Source organism: Lontra canadensis, unplaced genomic scaffold (genome assembly GCF_010015895.1).
Source record: "Lontra canadensis isolate GAN:19392208 unplaced genomic scaffold, GSC_riverotter_1.0 scaffold76, whole genome shotgun sequence".
Classification (NCBI taxonomy): domain Eukaryota; kingdom Metazoa; phylum Chordata; class Mammalia; order Carnivora; family Mustelidae; genus Lontra; species Lontra canadensis.
In genome coordinates, this window is record NW_022631070.1 from 10,050,744 (window position 1) to 10,067,619 (window position 16,876).

At 59.7% G+C, this 16,876-nt stretch overlaps 1 protein-coding gene across 2 annotated transcripts in view; it reads left to right on the forward strand.

Annotated features, from left to right (window-relative positions):
• DIP2C (disco interacting protein 2 homolog C) overlaps positions 1-16,876 on the forward strand; it is a 363,208-nt gene that overhangs the window by 171,369 nt on the left and 174,963 nt on the right. The window contains exons 2-3 of one of the 2 annotated variants that reach the window (XM_032881692.1): positions 7,322-7,393; positions 8,895-9,062. In XM_032881692.1, the coding sequence (XP_032737583.1) occupies positions 7,322-7,393; positions 8,895-9,062 (240 nt within the window). The remainder of the gene's footprint in view (positions 1-7,321; positions 7,394-8,894; positions 9,063-16,876) is intronic. The other variant, XM_032881693.1, reaches the window with a different exon arrangement.

Sequence of the window (16,876 nt, forward strand, 5' to 3'; positions counted from 1 at the left end):
TCTCCAGACGCCTCCCCTTCCCGACCTATTCCTGAAGAACTGGTTTCGTGGCACTTATGTTTCGAGATCCCACCTCCCAGTGTGTGGTTTGCTTGGGAAGTCCGTTCCCTGCACTCTGTGACCCGTTGGGGAGCCACGCCTGGCTCTTCCCAGGGGCACGCACGGGGGACTCCTGTCCTGCCTCCGTGGGGGACCGTGGGCAGCCGGTGCCCCGACGTGTTGGGTTCGTCTGGGTCTTCAGAGCTGACAGACGTTGTAGGACCCTCACTAACCCGGCATAAGTCTGTAAAGGGCAGGCGTTGGGAGAAGACAGTGTTGCTACACCAAACACATTTTACCCGTGGTCCCCGTGGTCTGCGAGTGTTCCCACAAAGTGACGGTGGCGAGGACAGTCCACTTTCCAGCCAAGCTCAGGCTCTGCTGCCGTGAGTCCCGTCCGAGAACCGGAAACGGCTTCGTCTCAGACTCGCGTGGTCATTCCCAGGTCGCGGCACCTGCATGTACAGTTGCTGTCCTCCGCGGGAGGCATCTCTGGGCCTCAGGAAATACCCAGACGGGGACACTTGTTTCTTTCAACAGTTTGCAGACGTGATCAGAGCAGATGGAAGGCTCTGGGCCGTCGGGCGGGCCTTGCTGTCGGGGAGAAGGCCCACGTGTCCTCCGTGGAAGGCCGTCAGCACCCGAGCATCAAGAAGTTCTGCTGCGATTCTTGGCAAGCCCAGTGTGGGGCAGGTCAGGGTCCGGCTCCCGGCTCATCTGCAGCTTGGGCACTCGTCTGCGGGGCCGCGCGGACGCCTCTCGTGTTCGGAGAAAACCGGTTTCCTCTCATCCTTCCTACAACTGGAGCTCTGGACAAACCGAGGCAAACAGCCCCAGGAACATAGGATGACACTTAAAGTAAGACCTCGAGGGATCGGCTCTGGGCCTCGCTGGCTAGGGTTGGGGAGTAACACGGTGGTACAGTTGTGGTATTTTTCTTTGTGGTCACGGCATTGACCGAATGCCGAAAGGAGCTTTCTGGTCATTCCCATGAAGGTCCTAAGTGTGCCTGTTGGTGGTTGTCCTGAGGATTCCCGTCGCACTGAGTATTAAACAGGCCTTAATGATTTTCCGTTCGTACAGAAGGATCTATAATTGTCCCAACTGTCGTAGTGAGAGTCCCCCTATGGAATTTGAATTTCTGAATTATACGTTGCAAGTGTGGCCTCTCCCTCAGAAGAACTGAAGGCTGTAGCCATAGCCGTGCGTCTGGCTGGCCTCTGGGGAGAGCGTCGTGTTGGCACAGTGACGGGCGTGGTGGCGGGTGCGGGCCAGACTCTGCCAGGACGTGCGGGCCCTGCTGGTGGGCATGGTCTCAGCCGTCCTGGGGCTCCCGGGCTGCGGTTCTTGCCACGATAGGCTAGTCTGGCTGCATGTGGAGGGAGGATGCGTGCTGGACGGGAGGTCACAGGCTGTGAGGGGCTGTCCCGACGACGGGGGATGGCTGGCCCCGGGTGGCGGTGTCAGGGAGAGGAGAGAAGCAGCCAGACACCCATGAGGGTTCGGTTCTGGGTCTGCTCAGAGTTTCTAGAGCTTCTGTAGATAGTCTGTCTTTGGCCCCCTGTCCCTGGAGGATCCTTTCCAGTTGCCACCCATGGGCCACACAGGGTGGGCGCATTTCTAGGGTGGGAGCCCTGCCTGGGCTGCTCGTGGCCTCGGCGTCCCTCCCGGCATGGACGTATCACAGAGACCGGGACGTGTTTGTGGGTGTCAGACTCGGTTTCCTGCTGGTGCTCCTGAGAGCTTCCGCGTCCTGTGGCTTTGTGGTCTCTGCTATGGGGGCGGGTAGGAGGCATCCCTACCAGTATTTTATCAATGAGAAAGGGGAAGCCCAGGGAGGGGAGCTGACCTTGCAGGGTCCCTAGCAGTGTTTGGGGACAGAAAGGTCTCAGTTTTTCCTCCTGCTTCCACTCCTGAGCAGGTGGGTGCGTGCACAGACGTCACAGCGTCATCCTGTAAGAAGAGCTCGGCACAGAGCTGGCTATCACGCCTGCAGCAGCCGGGCCTGAGGGACAGTGCCGTCCTCTGTGCTCCGTATGCCTTATAAAGCCATCGGCTCAGAGGGATGTTAAGACGGCTCCTGACAGCCGTGAAATTCCAAACATGGGAATGATTGCTTTGTTCCAAGAAGCACTCGTGCCAGCTTCAGATGCAGAAACACTCCTGATGCCAGGAATGGAAAGCGTCCCGCCAGGCTGGTCTGTTTCCCCTGGAGGAGTCCAGCGTGGAGGTAGCTTGTGGCACGTGATCTGCTCTGGGGCGCGTCCAGTCACCTGGAGAGGCCATGGCCGTCGCGCTTTCACATCTCAGCCGGGCGTCACTGGGCGGCCGGTTCCGCTCAGCTGTGAGGCCAGCTCGGGCAGACGGGGCCCTGCAGTGTGCACGTCAATCTGGCGTCTGCTTGACTCTCCCTTTTCTGGGCTGGGGGTTGGCCTGGAGCTCTGGGCCATGGTAGGCGGAGGAGAGCGCTGCCTTCCGGAGGGAGAAAACTGACCCCTTCTCAGTGTTACTCGGCTGTGGACTGGTGGTTTTGCTTTCCTTGGGTTTTCATTCTAAATTTAGGACCTGTCTGCAAATCTTTTCTCTTTGTAAGAGAACATGTGACTGTTGTTTCTCCTGCTGAATTTTAAGTCGGAAGAAGCTTCTTAGAGGATAGTAATTTACATATTTTTGATAAAGTGAAAAGCATTTCAGAAGATCGCTTTTACGTTCTGCTCACGGAGGAGAGATGATTTCTGCACTTTTCGGTCTGTGTCTTTCTCCTGAAATGAAAGGGTGTTGGGTGGCAGGTGTCCTGAGCTTGGAAGCGTGGAAATGTGCCGTTTGGGGGCTTTGTGGTGTAAACTCGAGTACAGAGTCCTGTGGTTGGGGTCCCTGGATTTTAACATGGTCTTTTGAGCCTGCCGTTGGCTGAGGACAGTCCATGGGGAACCACAGACGTTAAATAAACCCTTGCTTAGAGATGTGACGGGGAGGACGGCCCCTCTCTCAGACGGCGGTGGGCGCCGCAGCTCCAGGCTGAGGAGGAGAGGGGGCGCCCATCAATCCTTCTGCCTGAGCTGGTGGCAGGGGATGGAGAAGCTGTGCTGTCCCGGAGACGTCACGGCCCTGACTGTAGGTCAGCCTGGGGCGGAGCCTGGGGAGTGGTCCAGGACGGCGGAGCTGTGTGTGGAGCTCGGGTCCGTCCTGTGTGTCCCTTCATCCTTCCCGCTCTGTCCGTCGTCTGCCCGTCCATCTTTCTTCCGTCTGTCTACCCTTGCTCTCTCAACCCACCTGCACAAAAACCCTCACCGGAGGCCCGGAATGAAGGGCAGAACGGAAGAGCCCTGCACTGGCGGGTCTGCTTGTGTGCAGAGGGCGGTGTCACCACTAACCCGTGGGGCCGCCGTCCACCGACGCTCACACGCGCCGTTGAACGTCATGGACTTGTGCGTGGAGGGGACGAGCAAGAGTGCGTTTCAGCCCCGAGTGACCCTGGCCCCTTGCCACGGGCGCTGGGTGCTCGTGGGGACACACACTCCGGCTCTGGTCTCCACACGTTAATACCAGGCTCTTGGGGAGCCCCCGCGGGGACCCTGGGTCTGCCCTGCGGGTGCATGCACATCCCGGCCGGCCGGCACCCAGTGTCGCTCTGTGGCACGTGTGTGCCGTGCCGGCTCGCGAGCCTGCGGGGCTGGGGCTCGGCTCTGTAGGACGGTGGCCCCTGATGGCACCACGCCCTGGGTCGGAGGAGCGGTGGCTTGAACGTGTGACAGACGCCAGCCCGAAGCAGCCGTCCAGGCGGCGTGACGAGAGCGCCCCAAGGCCCAGCGGCCCTGATGGGAGCGCATCCCGGGCAGGCAGGGGTGGGGTGGGGTGGATGGTCCCGGGTGCGGCTTCCAGGGTGGCCGTTGGGGATATGGTCTGAGTGTTTTCTGCGTCGCTCTGGGGCCCCGGCTGGGAAGCACGCGCCCTCCTGCCTGCTCTCGCCTGCGAGACCCGCTGTCCCGGGGACGGCAGCCCAAGTGGTGTGCGAGGCAGTGCGGCCCGGTGCCGGCGGGTTCGCGGGCAGGAACAGTCCACAGACTGGATGTGGAGTCGGCGACCCCTGACCTGGATGAAGTCGTTCATTAAAAATGGTCTTTCCGTGCTTGTGGGTTCGAAGGGCGGTCGGCAGGCTGGGCTCCGAGAGCGGAATCTGGAAATCCCCGCGAGCTCCTGGCTTCCAAGCACGGTTTCCCGGTGGGGGGGGCGGCGTGAGACTTGGCGCTCGGACGCTCAGATGCCTCCTGCCGCCCAGCCCTTTCTGCGTGGGGTCAGGGGCTGCGTGGGATTGGGGGGTGTGCGGGGTCGGGGATTGTGTGGGGTCGGGAACCTGTGTGGGGTCGGGGATCGTGCGGCGTTGGGGACCTGTGTGGGCTCAGGGGCTGAGCAGGGTTGGGACCATACAGGGTCAGGGGCTGTGCGGGGTCAGGAACCCATGTGGGGTTGAGGCCCTGTGTGGGGTTAGGGGCCAGGTGGGGTCAGGGACCTGTGGGGGGCAGGAACCTGTGTGGGGTTGGGAACCTGTGCAGGGGAACCTGTGCAGGTTTGGGGGCCATGTGGGGTCAGGGACCTGTGCCGTGTTAGGGGCTGTGTGGGGTCAGGGACCTATGTGGATGTGCCCTTGCGAAGCCAACTCTGACCTCTTCCAATTCCATGCACAGTCCTGGTTTCACCAGGAAAAGTCCTGTTTTCCTGAGGCCTAAGGTCTTGATAATTGGAACTTCTTCAAGTAAGACAGTAAAAACTGAGTTTTCTTTGAGGTAGTCCCATGCCAAAAATTAAGGATCTCCTCCCCCCATATTTATGTGTTTCTTTGAGACTTTTCTTTTTAAGATTTTATTTGTTAGAGAGAGGGGGAACACAAGCAGGGGGAGGGGGAGATGGACAAGCCGACTTTCCGCTGAGCAGGGAGCCCGATTTGGGGCTCAATCCCAGGACCCTGAGACCATGACCTGAGCCGAAGGCAGTGCTTAATGACTGAGCCAGCCAGGTGCCCCATCTGAGACATTCCTAAAAACGTGAGCTGAATTTTGGGTGCAGAGCATCCGTGAAAGGTGCCGGCTTACCCAGGCTGGGACTCAGGCCTAGAACCGTGCAGAGCTACTGGGAGGCTGGGGAAGGGCAGGGGAAGGGGCTGGCAGGGCAGGCAAGCAGCAGGTGTCTGCCGCGTGTTCCAGGGCAGTCAGGACCGCTGTGGCCCCGCTGTGCGCCCTCACTTGCGTGTTCCTCCTCCCATCCCCAGTGTCACAGCCTTTCCCTCGCAGGGAGCAGCCGGGCTCTGAACTGGGGAAGTGCTGCCCTGAGCCATGGAGGATGAGGGAGACGGAGATGAACGGGCTTCCTCACCAGCGCTGCGCTCCAGGAGTGGAGGGGGCAGCACACGTGCTGCGGGACGGGGAACCTCAGGGAGCCTGCGGGCAGCCGCTTCGCAGGGCTGCTGGGGTGGGGAGAAGCCTCTGGTGTGCCCCGCCTTGTCCTTGAGGAGCAGACAGTTCCTGCCTGTGTGCGATCGGGACTGGGAGCTTCGCCATCCCCTGCGCTCGGGTGGCCTGGCCTGAAGCAGCCTGGGGGGCCTGTGCGCTTCTGACCCCTGAGCCATTCCCCGTGCGGCCCCACCGCAGCCACACGGCTTCCTGCGTCCCGTGGTGCTTCTGCTGGTCAGTCTTAGCTGTTTCCTCCGAGATGTTGGGCTTTAACCTGTCAGGAGGCGTGTCGTCCTGGGCGTGGCCCGACCTGCTGTCCTGGGCGTGGCCCGGACCGACGCTCGTCAGCCCGCGTCCTAAGGCGCTCACTCTCTCCCTTTCCCCGGTGACTGCGGACCTGCCCCGGACTGTGGACGTGCACGTGGGTTCGGGTTGTTGAGGTTTTAGGCGTCTTTTAAAACAGGGAACTTGGGGGGCGCCTGGGTGGCTCAGCCGGTGAAGCGTCTGTCTTCGGCTCCGGTCATGACCCCGGGGTCCTGGGATCGAGGCTCACGTCGGGCTCCCTGCTCCGTGGGGAGCCTGTTTCCCCTCCGCCTCCACTGCTCCCGCTGCTTGTGCGTGCACTTTCTCTCTCTCTCTCAGAGAAGTAAATAAGATCTTTAAAAATAAGTAAATAAAATGGGGGATTGGATGGAGCATTTCCTGAAGCAGCGGAGCAGCCTCGGCGCAGACAGCGGGTGTGGGCACAGCCGTCGTGCGCGTCCAGCTGAGCACTGAGCCGAGAGCGTCCTTGCCGACGGTGACCCGCGGACCTACCACGGCCTCGAAATGCTGGCCGGTTGAGAGCGGGAACCACTTTGCACACAGACTTCCGTTGTTTAAAACGAGGCGTGTGTTTCGTGGGGTGCACGCGAAGGCACGGTGGGGCTGTGAGCTCGTCGGGTGGGTCCGCGGACACTCCGGGTGCTGGATGGTTCGCTCAGATTTAGGGAGCATGTGACATTAGAAAAAGCTCACGCACCGATCTGCTCTACTGCTGTTAGCACGTGAGTGTTCGGCTCTTTCGGGAATGATGGTTTGATCAGAATATTGGGGAAAAAACATTACAGACCACTCAAGGGCACAGCCAGGATCTGGTGTGTATTTGCGCGCACAGTCAGAGAAGGCTGTGGTGTGTTCTGCGGACTGCTGTGTCCGTCCCGAGCGCTGGGGAGGACGCCAGCGTGCTCTCTCCCTCTTCTGCGCGAGAACCTCTGGCTTCCACCTTTCAGTTTCTGCTGGAAGGATAAGCACTTCCTCACCTACCGTGGGTTTCCGTCGGTCCCACGTTCTCTGGCTTGTTGTGTTTCCCGTTGCATGTGGTCTGAGTCACTTACTTTCATGCACCCCAAGCAGTTTGGTGTCCTGGGGCCTGACCAGTTGGGTTGGTCAGTGGGGGGAGACGCTGACCCGCAGAGGTCTGGGTGACTATCCCCCGCGTCGATGCCTGTGGTGTCCCTTGTTGGCTTAGCTAGCGAGAGCCACGCAGACCGGAACGCTTCCTGCTCGGCTGGTGTGAGTGAGGTCGCAGCCTCGAATTCTGGGTCCTCTGAGAGCGGAGACCTCGCAGGGAGGGGCTGGGACAAGCAGAAGCCTACCAACGGTTTTGATGCAACTTAAATGACTATTTGAGGGCCGGGGAGGGCCAAGGGGAATGACAAGGTGCTTTCTTCTGTAAATTATAATTAAAAGGCAAACAGATGACCCAAAAGACTTAACTTGTGGCGTCTTAGAGTCCGGTGAGCGACCCACTCGTCACTGAGACCATTCTGAATGTCTCTTTCCGTCTCTTCCAGGTGACATCACCCAAAAAGGATATGAAAAGAAGAGGTCGAAACTCATTGGAGCCTACCTGCCCCAGCCTCCGAGTACGTACCCTCCATGAGTATATAAAGCATCTAATTTTAAGACTTAAGTGTAACATGCAAGTGACACCCGAGTGCAAATCCTTTCTCACGCCCAGCCTGCACGAAGGTCACACTTCTGACGTGGCGCTGGCCACGCCGGCCTCCCCTGTGAGTGCGTGTGTCTCGTGGACACGGGAGGCGCGGAGGACTCTTCCGGAATTGTGCTAATAAATATAATGGGTCTTTCATCTATGCAAGGCAAGAATCCATGGATTACTTTAAAATGCTGATTATGAACAAAAAATGTGGGAGCATTTATAATGTAAACGTGACTTCTGGTTTAGTGAATTAAAAATCATTGCCATTGACTATAGTTTAATTAACCCAGGGTTTGGGCTGCTGCCCTGAGGGGCACATCTAGAAGGCAGAGCGTCCCGCGTGGGCTGTGACTTGGGACAGGCGGGTCGTGTTCTGAAGTGCGGTTGTAAGAGGCCGCGCGTTCTTCCCCAAAGTACAAAGTCCGTCTCGTGCGAGTGTTTCCTGGGTGCGGGTTTGTAGAGTATGTGTGCACTTGACCTACGTTCTGCACGTTTCGGGAAAGGAAGACACTCCCAGGCTGGGGTTCTGGCCCTTCAATTCTGACTGAAGCGTAGTTCCGTTGGAGGTGGCCTTGAGCACCTGCTAGGTTTTAGGAGTGACTTAAATCTGACCCAGGTCCTCAACGAGAAAGGGCAGCACCTGAGTGACCTCTGTCGTTCCCACCACTGACACGACCTGTTGCAAGCGCTTCTGGTAGGCTTAGGTCTGCAGGTGCACACGGCGCACAGACGCGCTCTGTCCCTCTCCCTCCCGGGACCCCCGCTCCCCTGGCCCCTGCTAGTGTCCCGTTAGCACAGGGAGGGGTGCTTCCCCCCAGCGCGCACTCTAGAGACCTGACTTGGCGGGTGGGCTCTCTGTTGTGCTTGTGGTTTTGTTTTGGTTTTGTGTGTTTTCCTTGCTTTGCCTGATGCTTGAGAAGGTGGAGGTGGAGGTGCCGTGTTGGCCTGCTAGCCCGTGGCTGGCATTTCCTCTTGTCTTGCTCCTGGAAGGGGGAGCTCTGTGCCGTTCAGTGGCTTGAGAGCGAGTCCGCTGCGCGGCTGGCTGACGGCTGCGTGTGGGAGGCTTTCGGAGCAGACGCGGGCAAAGACCTGGCGATCCGCCGACAGGACCGCCAGGCTCATGGCGTCTCCGAGGCCGGGCAGGGGACTCCTCCTGGCAGGGGTGCCGCCGCATCTCTGACCGGGACTGCCGGGCGCAGGGGGACTCTCGACCTCGGGGGCCCTGAGTGTCTGTGATGCACCCAGCCCGGGGAGACGGAGGTGGGTCGAGCCGCGGGCGGTGCGCAGGCCGAGGCTGACCGTGCGGCGGGGCGCGGAGGGTGGCCCATTGTGCTGTTCTGCATGGGGCGGCAGCTCTGCTCAGTGCTGTAACAAATTTAAAAAACGCAAGTTTGCATTAATTAGTCTTTCTCAACTTGTTACAGCAGCGAACGGAGCTGCCGTGGTCCGCTGCAGGCTGCAGCACGGTGAAGGCGCCCCGGGAAGAGCACCGCGCTCCGGCAACATCGGGGTGTGCGACGTCCGAGAAGCCGCGGGCCGAGAGCGGGTGGCCAGCACCGCGGGGAACCGGCCGCTGTTTTACTTTCGCTTCGGTGAGCGTCCTCCCCGGAGAGAGACCCCGCAGGATAGGGGCCGCCAACCCCGTGTGGCAGGGGCCGGCGCAGGAGGGGTTCGCAGTGAGCCCCGGCCTCCCACGGGCTCGTGCTGCTCCCCGAGGACACGCTGCCCTGGGTCTCTGGGCGGGTTCCAGCCCCCGCGCCCCGGCTGTCGCACGTCCTCAGGCCCCGTTCTGAGTCTCCTCTCTGAGGGCGTAATGCCGTGTCTTACACCGTGTTTTCCCTGCTGGAACACCGCTTAGAAACACCGAGAAGGCGGCAGATCCTATCATCCTGTGGCCCTGCTCGCTCTTCTGCTACCCCGGGTGTCCGGGTCGGCGAGGGAGTCTCGGGCTAGGGATCCTGTTTCCAAAGGGAAAGAGGGAAATCGAGCCAGAGGTCGGAGAGTGTGTTCTCAGAGGCCAGGAGTCTGCTCAGAGGCCACAGGGACTACTGTGGTCGTGTTTTGAATATAAGAAGCTCAAAAAATGAGTTTAGCGCCTCTTTTAGTAGAACAAGAGAATGAGCATTGGTTCGCTTTAGGTTTACCTGTAGGGTTTTATCCCACGTGAAGGCCATTATTTGAAAACCCTGAAGAAATAAAGAGCTAAGTGGACTGTTGTGTTGGCCTCGGTCTCGAAGGCGCCGCGCTGGGGCTCCCACTCGTCTTCTCGGTCCAGCTGGCTGAGCGGGGGCGGGTGGGTGAGAGCTGCAGACTCAGGCGCTCGCCGTGGGGTCTGCTTCGCGGCTCACGGGAGCCCTCCACTCCTGACTGAGACACGAGGAGGAGACGGTCTGCATGGGGACGCTGCTCTGGGGTCCTTGGTCCCGGCCCCTCCAAGACCCCAGGAAGGGAAGACAGGTTCCCCGCGGTTCAAGGCTCAGGACAGCAGATTCCCAGCCCGTTTGGTGGTGTTCACGGCGAGTCATTATTTCTGAGAACGTGTGTGAACCGTCGTTCACTCTGTAGAGCTCGGGGAAGCAGCCTGAGAGCCAGGGCCGCGGAGGCCGAGCTTCCTTTCCCGACGTGCTCAGAGACGTGACGCGCTGGGGACGGGATCTCAGGAGAAGCGTCTGTGCGGCTGGTCTCCTTACCCTGATGAGTGCGTTCCTGTAAGGCTGTGGTGTTTTCTGAACCTTTTTTTAACATTATTTTTATTTGTCAGAGAAAAGATTAACCCTACTAGGAGGTATTCTAAAACCACTTGTAAGATGTCGTTTGGGACACACAGTTCTGAATTGGAGTGGCTTGTACGGGCATCTGTGAGCACTCGGGTCGGAGTCCCGCACGTTAGCCTGTCCCAGGGGACGTGCTCTGGAAGCGTCTGTCTCCTGGTATCCCTCTCTGGACGCCCGGAGGTACCAGGTGGAGCGTGATGTTGAGCGCATCCCTGAATCTAGAGGAAAATACTGTTCTGGGAGAAAGAGAAGACGTCAGGAAAACACACTAACAATCATTTTCAAGGAGGAAATATTACTTAAGACCGACTCATTGTCCTGGTGCCTGTCTGCGGTGTCTCTGTCATTAATCTCCAGCCTGATACGACTTTAAGAACAGAACACAGACCCACCGCCACCAGTCTCTGCGGGCACATCGGCGCCCACGCTGGCTTCCGCGACCGGGTGTCCGTGGCTCCCGGGACGAGGCCGTCATCACGTTCCGCCATTACCTAGATGGCGAGACTTCCCTGCACCAGAGTCCCTGTCCCACAGCGTGTATGTTAGAAGAATCTGTCCCCACAACCCCATGGTGGTTCTCCGTGGACGGTGGTCCCCCTGGGGCTCACCCGCGCCGTGACGTCTTGCTTTCCCAACAACGTTACGGGAATCGTGGATTGCAGTCACGAGACTGGAGGGCGAGTCTGTGCTTCCCTCCTTCTCCCTGGGGACCGGCCTCCTTGACGGAGAGGCCTCTCCTGGTGAGGGTGAAGTGGCCACGTTTGCTTCTGCTCAGGGAGGCGGCTGGCCCCTGCAGAGCGCAGCCGAGCCCTGTCAGAAGGACTTTGCACACGGCACGCCCGGCCCCTCCTCAGCTCCGCGGACCTGCCTGCTGCGGGATGGTCCCACGCCCGTGGTGGGGCGGCCTTCTGCACCCGCCTGTGCCCTCTGCCTGCCCCTGTGCGTCATTCAGAGCCCGGTTCCCAGGTCCCTTCTGCAGGGATGCCTGGGGTCAGGACAGGCCCTCTGGTCCTGCTCCACACAACCCCCTACTCCTGCCACGGTCGCGCAGCTGCAGCCGGATGGTGGGCGAGTTCTGATGGCTCCGCACCCAGCTCGCCCCCGAGGAGGTCGGCGCTTTCAGAGATTTGCGGAAGGATGGACCGTTCACCGTCTGCAGCCCCGTCACAGCCCTGCTGGTGGCAGGTAGGGCTCTGCCCGTGTCCTCCCGGCCAGCGTGTCCAGCAGGTGCTGGAGCTCGGGCTCAGGGGGTGGGAAGCACCCGGAGCCAGCTCCGCTGAGGCCCGAGGCAGCGTGTCCGTGTGCCGCTCTGTTCTGGTCCCAGGGAAGATGAGATCCTTCCTCATCTGGCCTGAAGGATGCAGACTGTGGGCAGGTGCGGCTGGGCCTCCAAGAAGAGAGCGTGTGGGTGCCTGGGTCTGCCGAGCTGCCGCGGGCCGGACCTCTGCCCCTCCGGTGCCCGCTGCAGGCCAGGTCCACGTCTTCACTCCGCAGCGGGAGTTAGGGTCCCCTAGAGTGCAGCCCCGGGCCCAGAAGCCCCATGAACCCGTCCCCGCTAGGGCTTGAGGGACAGCAGCCTACCTGGGGACCGCCTCCACTGGGGGTCACGTCGTGCCATCTGTTCATGACAGACCGGGTGTCAGGCGCATAAACCCCAGAGGAGAACATGGGTCTTTGAATCAGGTTGCTGGTGTGTGACTCAGCATGAATCCTTTCCAAGTGGACTTGCTGTAGGAACTGAGCCGTCCTTGGCTGGAGGGGGGCGACCCGGGTCCTGGGTAAGCCCCCACGGTCATGATCTCGGTACACAGTCTGCTGCTGTTGCTGCCGGACTCCTGTTTCAGCACACGCTGCTGTCGTCTCGGTCACATGGATTTCCTGTTATTCCCAGTGGTGTTCTGCCGGCCAGACTCCCGCTCCCCGAGACCGGTGGCGACGGGGAGGGTGAGGACGCGAAGCCATGTCCCGTGTAAGCTTCTGCCGCGTGCGCAGAGCTGGGAGCCGAGTGTCTGCCTGGACAGCGAGGAAGTCGTCTGCTTTGGAACAGGCTTGTGTGGGTATCTGAAACTTGCAGGCGTCTGCGACCCTGCTCCTGACCTCGTGCGTTCTTTCCCTCTGAGCTTCTGTTCCTCGGAGACCAAAGAGTGAGTGCTGGGTGCACGTCGAGCTCCCTAAAGTTCCAGATCTCCTGCATTTTTCCAGAAAATGAGTCCCTAATAAACTAAAGTTTGTCGACAGGAATATGGTTAGCAGTTTTGTACAGACTTTGGCGAGGCCTTCGGTCACGAGAGGCAGAGGCAGGAGTCGGGCTGACCGTCAGGGTCGCTGTGGAGGGGAGAGGATTTCTCTCTGTGCGTGTTCTGACCTGAGTCCGTACAAAGCAAACACGCAGGTTCCCCGTCCGTACACACACGTTGTGCTGCGTGTCTTCTGTGGAGGCTTGATGGCACTGACTGTGGAAGGAAGTGCTGCCATGAGTCCGTCCGGTACCAGAAGAGCGGGGGACGGTTCAGACATTGTTTCTGTGCAGACCGGAATTACGGAAAAGCCCTCCGCGGTTTCCCCAGGCTCCTGAGGCAGGACCACGTGTGTGGGGGCCAGAGATGCTGTGAGCCCCGCTGGGCCCCGGGCTCCGTGGGCGCTGAACGCGAGGACGCAGGACTGAGAGGTTCCAGCCAGGGCCCGGGGATGCCCCTCGCACGTGACCGTGTCCGCGTCTGCTCCCCAGCCTATGCGGAAGCTGGGGATTTGCTCAGTTCCATGCGGGCTTAGAGTAAGACCAGAATTTGGATCAAGGTCTCTGGTTTTGAATTCCAGATGCATGTTTGTGGAAGTCATCTTCCAAGATCCTTCGCGATTTCCTTTGAAAATACGTTGAAAGCTACCGCTTTCTATATATTTCCCTTGCTCTCTGAACTTGGAAGTCTTGATGTTTCCCAGAACATTTGACTTCCTGAATGAGTGACGGTGGTCTACGCGGCAGGTCTCCTGGCCTGAGGCACATGGCATGTCCAGGCCACAGAGCCCCGGGGCCACGTTCCTGGTGAGCGTGACATTCGCCGTGGTTTCTGCGTCTGGTCCTGGCGTCGGCAGGTTGCGCAGGGGACAGCTCTGCGTTGTGAGGGATTCCTTGGGGGAGTCCTTCGTCGTGTGTTGGAAGAAATGACCCGTGTGTGGCTGTCTGAGGTCGTTGCTGGCAGAGCGCCGGGGACCCGGGCTGGGTTACCGTCCCCCTGCCTGGCCTCCTTCCTCTTTCCTCTTGGGCTCCTGGGTTCCTTCTTCCCAGCCCCTTTAGGGTTCTCGAGGGAAACAGAAGCCTCCCGGAAGGTCATGTTTGTACGGACGCCTGGTGGGAGCCTCACAGGGCCCTGCTCATGCCAGGAAGACCCCAGTGTTTGTTCAGGAGCCCCCCGAGACCCCCTGTGGCCAGAGGCAGCACTGCTGTGGGGGAGCCAAGCACACAGGCTTCCCTGCTCCTGACTGGCTGCCTCTTGAGTAAGAATCCAAGGGACGTGTCACTGTCTGCCGACCTCAGCCGTCCGCTGCCCCGATCTCGTTCCTGGGCAGCATCTGTCCTGCGAAGGTCCCCGGGGCACGTGTTGTTTGGCGGTGAGATCACAAGGCTGCTTCTCTTCAGGGGACCAGTCAGGTTTGCCCGTGTGACAGTGGTCATTGCGCCAGCACACGGAGCCCAGCAGCGACCTCTCCACCCTGAGGACGGGGCTCCCAGTGCGCCGGCGAGCACCGGCGGGGCGGGGGGTGCCGTCTCGAGGGAAGGGGCCGCCACCTGTGAGTGGGGCTACTTAGCACGGCAGAACTGCGTACGATGGGAAACCGAGGCTCAGGGTGACGGACAGGTGCCCGGCTCCGGAGCACACGTCCCTGGTGCTCTGTCCCTCGATTCACATGGCACCCGAGGCTGGGTCGCTATCTGCCACACGGTGCTTCGTAAACGAGGGACACAGCCACTCTCTGTCCCTGCCACGTTGTTGCCTGAGAAGGATTAATCTTGGCCCGCTGGCTTCGTGTGTTTTTGGAGGTTTCCCCACCTCCCTCGAGACCCTCACCTTCCAGTGTCCTTGCTCAGAGCCAGTCCCCACGTGCTGCTGCCACTCTCCGGTGGTCCCAAGATGGGCTCTCGGTTGTGGCAGGAGCGTCCGGAGCTTGGTGTGTTCCCGTAGTGATGCGTGTTCTCGTGCTGCCTCACACGCAACAGGAGAGACCCCTCCGCGCGCGGCCTTGGGCCCCCGGTGTGGACAGGCGGGAAATTCCTATCTGTGCGTTGGACGGATGGCTTTTCCTTGTCGGAACGTGCTTGAAGCGCTGCAGGTTTCGTTCACCGTGAGGGCGGATGAGAATTAACGATGGAGGCGTGCACACCCATGTTTTAGTTCTTTAGAATGCCCTGTTGCCGGGGAGCTGGGGAAGCTATTCTCCTTTTGCTAGTTAACTCATTTCTCTTACACCTTGCGCTGTGAGCCGTGCGCTTCAGCCTGTGGACGTGGACGTCCGTGTTTGCATGCGGAATCGGCTGAGGACCGGTGTGGGAGGCCCTGGCCTGGGCACGGGGCCTGCGGGCACTGGAAGTGTGTGGCCGGCCGGGGCCCCTGCGGGGAGAAGGTTAAGGGAATTCCGGGGGCTGTGTTTGACTCTCCGGTCTGTGAGAGGCCCGTGGACTTGGCTGTGGGGAAGAATCAGATGCTGTTTAGCCTTGGCAGCTTGAACGTGCACATGGAGCAGAGCCGCACTGAGATGTCCCCACACGGACGGACGGTAAATCCACAGGACGGACGATGGGGAGAAACAGGGACGGGTTTTAGTGCTATGTGGGGTCGAGGATGGGGGTGCCCAGGGTAGCAGATGGTGCTGGTCTCATGGGCACCGTCAGGGAGAGGACGAGGCTTGGCATCCAGGAAGCAGGTGACCCCAGTCCCTCCGCCGAGAAATGTTTGTTCTCTGGAGAAACGGACCTGAGAACCTCGCAGGTTGGGGTACAAGGCACCGAGTCTGAGCATGTGCCCCGGAGGGGGAGAGCGGCTGTAGCCGCTAATGACGGACGCCCCCGTGTTGACCCACAAGCCAGGAGACGTCTCCTCTCCGGAAACGGACGGCCCGGGTAAAAGGTCAGCTGCTGGAGGTGGGTCTGTGACAACCCCCACAGGAGGGGGACGCCGGCTCACAGCTCCTCGCTGGGAGTAAGAAAGTGCTGTGAACGTCGACGGAGGAGAAAACAGATTGTTCACGCACCATGGGAACGACACCTCACTTCTCACCAGTAGTTGACATGAGAAGCAATGAATGCACAAAACCTTCAAATAAATTGATTTTTACAAATTTTTAAAATTACAAATTTCCATGTAATTCTGCTTAGACGTCTGGGCAAATGCCAGTTCCAGGAGGAAGGGGTGCCGTGGGGGGTGCCGTGCAGCAGGTCTGGGCCTGCTGGCCCGGATGAGAGCAGGAAGGGTCCACGGGGAGGGTCTTTAGCGAAACAGAATACTGAACTACAAGACTGTCCCCAAGTTGTCTGGGGTGGCCCACGGGGAGAGAGTGTTGGGAAGGGTTTTCACTTCCGCTGGGATATTCTGAAGGAAGTAGCGTGAGGTCCATTGAAAACCAAGATGGTGGAACCCAAAGATGCAAACACTCCCCCAGGAGTGGAGGAAAAGTGAGATAGGAGGGGGTCACAGCGCAGTGCTGAGTCGTGACCCTGCCAACGGCTGGGCACGGCTGCGCTCTTGTGAGAGGTCGTGTGTTGTCTAACACGGGCCGTTAAGAGGGATCATAAGCTCTTGTTTGTAAACAAGTACCGAATGACAACACTTTTCTTGGTGACTTAATAGTACTCCTCGGCTTCATGAGTTCTGTGCGTCTGAGGAAAGGGTGGTTTTGAAGGTCACCTGCAGACTCTAACTGGACGAGGTCCGGTAGCTGTGAGCCGCTGAGTCATCAAGACGTTCAGGGACGCATGTCGGCAAGCACCGTTCTGGTGCAGGAAACTGGGTAACCGCCAGGAAACCTACCCCGTCACGGGCCCCAAACGTGGCAGCAGGAGCGGGGGTTCCGCAGGGCGCCTGCCTGGGTCCGTCGGTGGAGCGTGAGAATGTTGGTCTTGGGGTCGTGAGTTCGGGCCTCACGCTGAGCGTGGAGCCTGCTTCAAGGAGGGAGTGCGTGCAGCCGTCAGCAGCACGAGGACCCGTCACACCGCTCCTAGGAACACCCCCCCTGGGGCCATCGCAGAAACAGGGACGAAACGGTTTCGGTTAAGATGCGACCACTGGTGACCTCTGCCAGGTGTGGCCGTCCTTTCTGAAGACGCAGCAGCTGCTGTTGGAGGCCCAGTGCTCCCAGTCTCCTCACTCCTGAGCCGGCACCGGAGGCCGTTCCTGCCGCACCTACTCAGTCTCGTGGCGATGCGGCCCTCACTGCTCGCGGTCCCACACGCCGCCGTATCGTCGTCGCCAGACCTAGGTCCGCTCTTGACAAACACCCGTCAGAGCAGTTTTAATTGACCATTTATCCTGTCAGGGAATTCGTCACAACCGTATGGAAATAGAGATTTTCCAGTCCCTTCGCATCAGAGGGAGTGGATTTCAGAGTTAGAGACTGAGTGAGCAGGTGACTCTGTACAG